The sequence below is a fragment of the Triticum aestivum genome, chromosome 2A (genome assembly GCF_018294505.1).
Source record: "Triticum aestivum cultivar Chinese Spring chromosome 2A, IWGSC CS RefSeq v2.1, whole genome shotgun sequence".
Lineage (NCBI taxonomy): Eukaryota > Viridiplantae > Streptophyta > Magnoliopsida > Poales > Poaceae > Triticum > Triticum aestivum.
The window spans coordinates 690,076,862-690,087,050 of record NC_057797.1 but is presented as its reverse complement, the minus strand read 5'-3'; the positions used below and the strand labels follow the sequence as shown (position 1 = coordinate 690,087,050).

At 47.8% G+C, this 10,189-nt stretch overlaps 1 protein-coding gene across 1 annotated transcript; it reads left to right on the top strand.

The window, feature by feature from the left end:
• The first annotated feature begins 4,451 nt into the window (after nucleotides 1–4,451).
• Nucleotides 4,452–5,843, top strand: LOC123185957 (uncharacterized). Its single transcript, XM_044597761.1, has 2 exons — nucleotides 4,452–4,768; nucleotides 4,861–5,843. Exons 1-2 carry the CDS (start codon nucleotides 4,504–4,506, stop codon nucleotides 5,640–5,642), a joined length of 1,047 nt encoding a protein of 348 aa, XP_044453696.1. The 5' UTR covers nucleotides 4,452–4,503; the 3' UTR covers nucleotides 5,643–5,843.
• The last annotated feature ends 4,346 nt before the right edge of the window (nucleotides 5,844–10,189 follow it).

Sequence of the window (10,189 nt, the reverse complement as noted above, 5' to 3'; positions counted from 1 at the left end):
AATAAAATCCAAAAAAGAAAAAAAAATTGAAACCAATTTTTTTCTGTTACTAGTGGCGCACCTAGCAAATGGTGCGCCACTAGTAAGTTTGAATTTTTTTCCATTCCCCCCCTCTAGATCTTAAAAGCCACGTATCTTTCGTTCTGTTAGGTTTTTGGCGATTTTGAAGATGTTGAACAAAGTTCCCCCCCCCCCCCCCCGGTTCAATTCGTATGTAACTTTTCGAGTAGATGATTTTTCATATAAAAAACTTTTTAATCCGAGTTCGTATGCAAAACTTATGCCCATTTTACTAAATTCCACAGAGATTTTGCAAATAAAGTCGAAATTCATATTTGTAAATTTTCCCAACAACTAGACCACATATCACATGAAAAACTTATTTTCTTTTATTTTTTGACATTTCCATCATTTTATTTTATTTTTTAAAAAATAGAAAAGGCGGTCCAGGGGGGTGCATTTAGCACCAGGGTTACTAATGGCGCACCTGATGTGTGGTGCGCCATTAGTAGTTTTGAAAAAAAATTAAAAAAATTGTTAGTAATGGCACACTAGTAATGGCGCACTATCCACTGGTGCGCCATTACTAACAATTTTTTTATTTATTTTTCAAAACTACTAATGGCGCACCATACACCAGATGCGCCACTGCTATATAGCAGTGGCGCACCACATACACGGTGCACCATTAATGTCCATATCATCTATAGCCCTTTTCCTATTAGTATAAGGAAATATAAATAACACTTTATTATTGCCTCTAGGGCATATTTCCTTCATGACCCACAAGTATAGGGGATCTATCGTAGTCATTTCGATAAGTAAAAGTGTCGAATCCAACGATGAGCAGAAGGAAATGACAAGTGGTTTTCAGCAAGGGGGAGTACCTCAATATATTATAACCAATTTCTTCATACTCAGTACTTACACTTCCATTATTTACTCCCGTTGAAAACCTAACCAAATTGTCATCAATCACCAAACAAGGGGAGATGGTAGGTGCATCAAGTGCCCCGTTAATGGTTTTGCAGGATTGGAGACAAATGGGTTGAGGGACTAATGTGTTTGCGAGTGTACACATGAGTTATAGTCCCTGAAGATTTGGTTTAACCCATGAAAGATGACCCCTAAAAATGTATTTCTTCAAGTGAAGAACTTGGAGATGAAATTGGTATGACAATTGAAGAAATTGATGTGAAGACTTTGAAGCTTGAAGACTTTTGTTTTCGTAGTTTCTTTCTTCTTATTTTGAGTCATAGGAAAAACCGTACTGTTAAAGGGGGTATAGGTGAATCATAGTTCACATTTCCAAAGTGATGCTCAAACCTATACATACAAGCCACTTTGAGTGAAGTATCTGGAAATCTCCGGTACAGCTGACGAATTTGCTGGCGGTAGTGACGAAGTTCATCTAGTCGCTCACAAATTTGGTCAGGCTAAGGAGTTATGATTCACCAGTGCGATCTGCCTATCGTGAGGAAATTGAGTGCCCCGACGAAATTGAGAGTTCAATTTTCCGACCATTGCTGCGCCGTGTGCCAGCTGTTGAGTGGATCCTTATCCGGACAATGGTCATGTGTGAGAAGGGCATTTATGACAATTCATGTCGGGTTGCCCCAGGCTATAAATAGCCGCCCCCACAACCACTTGTTGGTTGGCTGTTCCAGAGAGAACTTGACACTTGTCATTTGAGAGCAACCCATCCTTTGACGACCTTGAGAGAATCCTAAGTGAGGAAACACCCAACCAGAGCCAAAGTGATTGAGCATCACTTAAGAGATTGATGTGTGTGATCCGACGTCTGGTACCTTTGAAGACTGGCATTCGCCCATATGGTTAGGCGTGATGTTCTGAGCACCCAAGAGTCATTGTGGTGCGCCGGTGAACAAGTCTATGAAGGTTTTGGAAGTTTATCTTGAATAATTACCACGAGTGATTGGGCGAGGTCTAAGTGACCTTGGCTCAATAGGAGTGAGGACTAAGTGTCCTCTGAGTTCATCTCGGCCACCTCAACAAGACGTACGGTTGATACAGCAACTGGAACAGGTCTACCAAATTGTTGTGTCATCACCAAGCCTACCTGGTTTTCAATTCCTCACCCTTACCTTCACATTATTCCGCCGCTGAAGTATTTGTGATCTACCTTCTGACGAATTTGAACTAAAGACTTTCATCATGCTTTCTTCCATTTCTTCAGTTCATCTTCTTCATGCTTGTGTGCCTGTATGATTGCATGTTCTTCACATATATGTATCTGGTATGCATGCTTTCTGCTACTTTGATGAAATAGTTTCCTTGTGTTTCTATTTCCTCACTCTGATCTTCGTCAAATTCATCAGAGTTTGACAAATTTCTTAAAATCTTCCATTCACCCCCTCTGGGAGTAAACATGTGTTTTCAGTATGCATTGTTTTGTAAATCATTTGTAGCCGGATATGCTTAGTTTTTTTATCATTTCTAGCCACATATGTATATGCACTGTTGTGTAGACCTATTGTAGTCGGATATGTGTGCATTGTTGTGTAGATCTTTTCTAGCCGGATATGCATACTTTTATTGATCATTTGTAGCCGGATATGTATGCATTATTGTGTAGATCATTTGTAGTCGGAAATGCATTGTTGTGTAGATCATCTGTAGTCGGAAATGTATGCATTGTTGTGTAGATCATTTGTAGTCAGACATGCATTGTTGTGTGGATCATTTGTAGCGAGAATGACCATGCAAGCCGCCCGTTTCAAGATGTTACAGCGGCAGAAGGATGAGCTGGAGAGGGCGGAGCAAGAGGACTTGGAGGCGGAGGCGGCCTACACAACAGCGACAACAGAATGAGTGTGGAGCCTCGTATTGCCAGTCCGGCAGGGGAGGAAGTCCAATCTTTTGCGTGGACTGCTAGACTGATGTTATTTTTATATGGTCGAGCATGTAAAAACTAAGCATTCTTGCCTATTTTTGGTTGTGATCGGCCGATGATGCGTCCCAACACTGGTGTGATCTGGCGCGCACTATGAATTAGGCGTATTTGAATTTGAAATTCCCCTTATAATTGGCAAAAATATAGTGCAAATCATTGGATGGCAGGCTCCCGCATCCATGTCCGGGTTCTAATCCCTTTCTGTCTGCGGACGGATGCGGTGTACGGTTTGCGGGTCAGCATTCGAGATGCCCTTAGCCAATATCCACAACAACTAATAATTTATTAGGGTAAAACCCAACCATATGCATCAACTCCTATACTTAGACTCGTTAATATTTTTCACTCTGGCTGCCCTATGGATAGTTATCTCAACACACTACTAACTCTAAAGTATGGTCCACATACAAGCGCGCTCATATATTGGGCACCAAGGATAGCAACATATCATAAGTTCTTAACATACAATTCAAATCAATCTTTAAAAAAAATACCAATCACCATAGGACGGAAAGAGATCTACTAAGACATAATAGAAGTGCAACAAATCATAGGTTTGCATTTACCTCTCAATAATTGGACGGAATGATTATGCTAATTAATACGTAGTCATTAGGTGACTCCCATGCTGTTAGATTTTTTCCTCCTTTTGTCGCCCCCCCCCCCCCAGCACTCGATGACTTTGGGCCGGGGAGGTGTGGAGGACCCTGGCTCCCCATCGACAGGAGGGACTCTCTGCTCTTGTTTTTGTTTGGTTAAACGTCTTGGTTGGATTGTGTGGAGATGTGTCTCCATCAGATCTCATGGGTTTGATTGGTGTTGGTCTTTTGTGGATCCGTGTTGATCTAGTCTTCCTTTCTGTGTTTAGAAGTTTGATCTTTTGATCTACGCTTTGTTCATTGACGATGGTTGTGTTCTGGCGCGCTAGTCCGGCCCGTGGGACCTTAGCACAATGACTTTCTGACTGTCTAATAGAACAATGTTTGTTCGGCTCTGGTAAGAGAGAGGCGATGATGATGACGCTCTTTCGACTACTTCAGTGGTTATAGTCATCGCTAGGTGCATAAACAAGAGCTCTCCTCTTGATCAACGGCAGCTTTTCCAGATTCTCGAAATTTGACTTCGTCCCAGAATGGTGCAACAAAATGAATAGGACAAGAAGAGAGTAAAAGGGTACGAGATATGTATATTGTAATCAAGGACGGCGAAACGCTGCGGATCGCTTCCTTTAGCAGGCTGCTAAGCACATGTTTTGGCATCTTTCCTTGAAGATTAAGTTGCATCCTGGCAATGTTGCCCTGAAAACCTGCTACGCTAGTACACAGAGTGTACTGTACTTATATACCTACATTGCATGTATATAAGACAGGAGCTACGTATGTACCTATGCACGCAAAGTGAAGTCTTTTCCGCTTCAAGCGAGCGGCGTTGACAAGCGACATTTACCAAGTAAGATAGATTGGTGTCAACTCGATCGATCGATCGCCCTATAAATTGCCAAGGAGCCATGCATACAAACGTACCCATTCAACTTCCATCAATAATCGATCAGCAACAAAAGCACCGTGATAGTAACTAGTGACAGCGTGATGGCGTTCGCAATGGCGAGGCGTCTGGGAGTCGTGCTGGCTTTAGCGGCTGTCGTCCTTCTCGCCGCCGCGGGGGCCGCCACCGCTCAATCCAAGCCACGGCCACCCAATGCCAATGGCCCGAAGCCGAAGCCGAATCCGATAAGCGTCAAGTGCAGTGAGAGTCCCAGGGTGAACCCCTACTGCTCTAACCAGAGGATGGACTGCCCCGCCAACTGCCCCCAGTCCTGCTACGCCGACTGCAAATCATGCAAACCCGTCTGCGGTGAGCACTCCATGTCTTAACTCTGCAGGTACAACTATAGTAACGCTTGATTTTGTTGGCTAATAATGGTTCTGGCTCATGCGTTCGTGCAGTGTGCAACACCCCGGGGGCGTGCGGCGACCCGCGGTTCATAGGCGGTGACGGCAACGCCTTCTACTTCCACGGACGCAGGGACGCCGACTTCTGCGTCGTCTCCGACCGTGACCTTCACATCAACGCACACTTCATCGGCAAGAGCGGCCACAGCGGCATGTCCCGGGACTTCACCTGGATCCAGGCCATCGCCGTGCTCTTCGACGGCCACCGCCTCTACCTCGGCGCCAGGAAGACCGGCACCTGGGACGACGCTGTCGAGCATCTAGAGATCATCCTGGACGGCGAGCCCGTGTACCTCCCCGCCGACCTGGTCGAAGGCGCCAAGTGGACCTCCAGCCGCGTCCCCGAGCTGTCTGTGACCCGCACCAAGGGGGCCAATGGCGTGCTCGTCGCCCTCCACGGAAAGTTCAGCGTCAGGGCCAACGCCGTGCCCATCACCGAGGAGGATTCGAGGGTGCACCGTTACGGCGTCACCGCCGACGACTGCCTCGCGCACCTCGAGCTGGCGTTCAAGTTCGACGCGCTCACCGACGACGTCCACGGTGTGGTCGGACAGACGTACCGCTCCGACTACGTCAACCATTTCGACGTGAGGGCCTCCATGCCCACCATGGGAGGAGATGCCACCTTCACCACCTCCAGCCTGTTCGCCGCCGACTGCAGCGTGGCGCGCTATGGAGTCAGCCATGGAAACGACGGTGCCGCGGTGCTATCTGAGCTCTCTGCTGTCACCTGTGCCAGTGGCATGGACGGCAAGGGTGTCGTGTGCAAGAAGTAAAACCAATAAAACGCTTCTTGTATGCATATGGCGACTGTTGTGTACTGGCCGTGCATGTCTGCTGCATGCATGCACGGTTGACAAGTACGTACTTCACATGAATAAGCAAAGGGCATAATTTGATGTGTGTGGGACTTGGAACTTTATATTATCATCAAAGAACTAGTATGTGCCATTTGCACTATATGTTGCACCAACGAAGAATATCTATCAAACTTTACATTCAACTATTGATTAAATTTCACCTCCGAACTTCTGCACCATTGCATTTCTTGCGTCGAGATCTTGAAAAGTAGATCACATGCTAATAGGTTTAGACGAACTTACGTCCGTTTCGCGGTGAACCTGGGGTTCCCTTCTCCTCCGCTGGGTGCTCAGGCGGTGGCGGGAGGAGAGGGGAACTTAGGGATCTTGTCTGATGTATAGGGTAGTAGGGTTAGCCGGTTAAGAGAGTGCTCTTCGTCCGGCATTGTTTGATGGTGATGGCTTCAGGGATAAGAATAAGTAGACCTCAGATCCGGTTCCATCTCGGCAGCGACGCTTGCGGCGAGGTCGACAGGCTTGAGGGCGGCGCTTACCGGTGCTCCTGTGGAGCGGCGGTTTGGCTATTCCCCCATCCGACCACGACGGAGTTGTTGGATTTCCCCGAAGAGGGAGGATGAAACAGTATAGTAGCAGATAGTATTTCTCTTAGTTAGGAACAAGTTTTATTGAACCAGTAGGAGGCACCTATTTTGGCCATTAATGGCGCACTATAGGTGCATCACTATTACCACGCCACTAGTAACAAATACTAATGGCGCACCTCTGGTGCGACATTAGTATGCCAGATAATAGTGGTGCACCTGGCAGTGCGCCATTACTATGTCCAATAGTGTGCCATTACTATGCCTTCTAGGGGGGCATATTTACCTTCACGTATGCCCCCAAGTGCGCCATTACTATGCCCCGTAATGCGCCACTAGTATTTAGCCTTGGTGCGCTACTAATGCTCAACAAGGTGCGCCACTACTATGAATATTAGGATTTTTTTTGCTTTTCTGATATTTGCACAGGTTACAAAATACATTACAACAGAGAATATAAACAACACAACATATAAACAGCAGATTTATCGAATACAATAAAAGATCAGTCTCCGAATAGAATTCATCATATTAGTCTTTGAATTAAAAATACCGAACAAAGTTAGAACATTACAAGTCTTGAGACCGCGAGTAGCGAGTTTGTCATCACATTACAAAGTCGATATCGATAATCTAAACTACCATCACATAGAAGAGAGCTGCGGTCACGATGAGCATCATCGCGATGAAACTGGTCTTCATCCGGTTCCTCCTCCGCTCCCTCCTCTCTCCCGCTAGATAGCGCACGTATCTAGCTTCCGCCTCCGCCCTAGTGGTGTACCCTTTGTAACTGTTACCGCTGAAACGGTGAACCTGTCTCCGACACTCCTCCCAGTCGTCGTAGACTCCGAGAACCTTACCCTTGTACACGACATACGACGACATCTCTATGCACTAGACAAACAAAACGTTAGTAGCAATTCAAAGACAATATATAAGCAATATATAAGTATGCAACAAAAGGATCGGAAGAGAAAAGCAACACATTAATAGCATGATTCATGGTCCTACTAATAAATAGCATCGATTACATATAAGTTGAACGACTGTCCAAACTAAAAAGACATACAAGTTCATTAAATTTTAATTACAACACGAGCTAATCGATATTTCAGAACTACATAGCATCACTACCTTCGACTCAACTCAGAGACCGGAGCGTGGATGAAGCCGCCGTCTTTCGTGATGGTCATGAAATCGCGATCGTTGTCAGCCTGCATTTGTAGCGTTGTTTCTATTTCACTGTTGGACGGTTGATATTTGAGGCAGAACTGCCCCGAGGTACGAAGGACATCTTGATGGATGATTTCCGCAGACTCCGACTAGATGCGAAAGAATTCTTGTCTGAGGTCCGCGTCCTGGATTGCCGACAAGCGCGCGGCCCAATCTTTGAGACTATTTGGTAGCAGAAGGTGATTATGGTCCCGTACGATCGCCCGCATGTGACGGAGGGCGTAGTAGGCATCCTTCTGACCGCCAGGCGGCTGCTTGACGCAGGGAAACATCGTTACGTGGGTGAACACATGCTTGTCGTACCTAAAAATTGGCCTCCTGAAGGTGCCTCCAGATTTGGCGTAGCCGGGGAGAACATCATCAAGAACTTTCTTGATATTTGTGTAGTCTTTCTTTGACTAACGGTCCGAGTCGAAATACGTGGTCATGGAATAGTTCGGACTTAAGAGGATGAGTGTGCAACGTGTGTCACTGCACAAAACATGGAATGTTAGAAAAAAATAGAACGATCGAAATCTAAGAAATCATATGTTACGGGGCGGTGAGGGGATGACTTACTTGGGAAAGTAAGGCACGAGGAAGTTATCCTTATCTGGATTCGCCGGAATGACGCCTTCAAGGTATGAACTCGTGACTTGCCGGTCCCCAGCGCTGCCCAAGATCTTGGCACACATGTAGAAGGGGTCGACTATCACGATGTCCGGGGTCTTGTCTCTAATGATCCGCTTCTCCATACTGAGCAAAAATAGCCGAATGAAGGTGTAGTGCAGCGGATGAAGGTTAAACATAGCGAAGATGTCATCAAACCGCAGGACGATCATACCCCCGATGGTGCTATTGACAAAGCCCTTGCCCTCTGGCACCTTGGCCACGAAAACCGGGTATGCCACATCATTCTCGGAGAGACGCCGCTTCTCCAAAGAAAGAACACTATCATGCAGACTCCGCATAGCACCGGTTGCAGCATTGAGAAGATTAGTCAATAGCATCGTGTTGGGGAATGTAGTAATTTCAAAAAAAAATCCTACGCACACGCAGGATCATGGTGATGCATAGCAACGAGAGGGGAGAGTGTTGTCTACGTACCCTCGTAGACCGGCAACGGAAGCGTTGACACAACGTAGAGGAAGTAGTCGTACGTCTTCCCGATCCGACCGATCCAAGCACCGAACGTACGGCACCTCCGAGTTATGCACACGTTCAACTCAGTGACGTCCCTCGAGCTCCGATCCAGCCGAGCGTTGGGGGAGAGTTTCGTCAGCACGACGGCGTGATGACAGTGATGATATTCTACCGACGCAGGGCTTCGCCTAAGCACCTCTACGATATGACCAAGGTGGAATATGGTGGAAGGGGGCACCGCACACGGCTAAGGAACGATCACGAAGATCAACTTGTGTGTCATGGGGTGCCCCCTTGCCCCCGTATATAAAGGAGGGAGAGGGGAAGGTGCGGCCGGCCCTAGGGGTGCGCCTAGAGGAGTCTTACTCCCACCGGGAGTAGGACTCCCCCCTCTTGCCTTGTTGGAGAAGGAAAGGGGAAGGGGGAAAGAGGAAAGGGGGGCGCTGTTGGGGAACGTAGCAGAAATCCAAAATTTTCAACGCATCACCAAGATCAATCTATGGAGTAATCTAGCAACGAGGGGAAGGAGAGTGCATCTACATACCCTTGTAGATCTCTAAGCGGAAGCGTTCAAGTGAACGGGGTTGATGGAGTCGTACACGTCGTGATCCAAATCACCGATGATCCTAGTGCCGAACGGACGACACCTTCATGTTCAACACACGTACAGCCCGGTGACGTCTCCTATGCCTTGATCCAGCAAGGGGAGAAGGAGAGGTTGGGGAAGACTCCATCCAGCAGCAGCACGATGGCGTGGTGGTGGTGGAGGAGTGCGGGACTCCAGCAGGGCTTCGCCAAGCACTACGAGAGACGAGGAGGGAGAGGGGTAGGGCTGCGCCAACAGGGAGAGCAAATCACATGTGTTGGGCAGCCCCAAACCTCAAGTATATATAGGGGGAGGGGAGGGGCTGCGGCCCCACCTAGGGTTCCCTCCCTAGGGGTGGCGGCAGCCCCCAGATCCCATCTGGGAGGCGGCCAAGGGGGAGAGAGAGGGGGGCGCACCTTGGGTGGGCCTTATGGCCCATCTGCGCCTAGGGTTTGCCCCCTCTCCTCTTAAGGACGCCTTGGGCCTTGGTGGGAGGCGCCCCAGCCCACATAGGGGCTGGTCCCTTCCCACTTATGGCCCACGCAAGCCTCCGGGGCTGGTGGCCCCTCTCGGTGGACCCCCGGACCCCTCCGATGGTCCCGGTACACTACCGGTGATGCCCGGAACACTTCCGGTGGCCAAAACCATACTTCATATATATCAATCTTTACCTTCGGACCATTCCGGAACTCCTCGTGACTCCGAACAACATTCGGTAACCGCGTACATACTTTCCCTATAACCCTAGCGTCATCGAACCTTAAGTGTGTAGACCCTACGGCTTCGGGAACCATGCAGACATGACCGAGACAACTCTCCGGCCAATAACCAAGAGCGGGATCTGGATACCCATGTTGGCTCCCACATGTTCCACGATGATCTCATCGGATGAACCACGATGTCGAGGATTCAATCAATCCCGTATACAATTCCCTTTGTCCAGCAGTATTGTACTTGCCCGAGATTCGATCGTCGGTATC

Excerpts from the sequence above, each read along its gene's own strand:
- LOC123185957 (XM_044597761.1), top strand. The coding sequence starts at position 4,504 with ATGGCGTTCGCAATGGCGAGGCGTCTGGGAGTCGTGCTGGCTTTAGCG. Across the intron at positions 4,769-4,860 it reads ATCATGCAAACCCGTCTGCG|TGTGCAACACCCCGGGGGCG; the intron begins GTGAGCACTCCA and ends GCGTTCGTGCAG.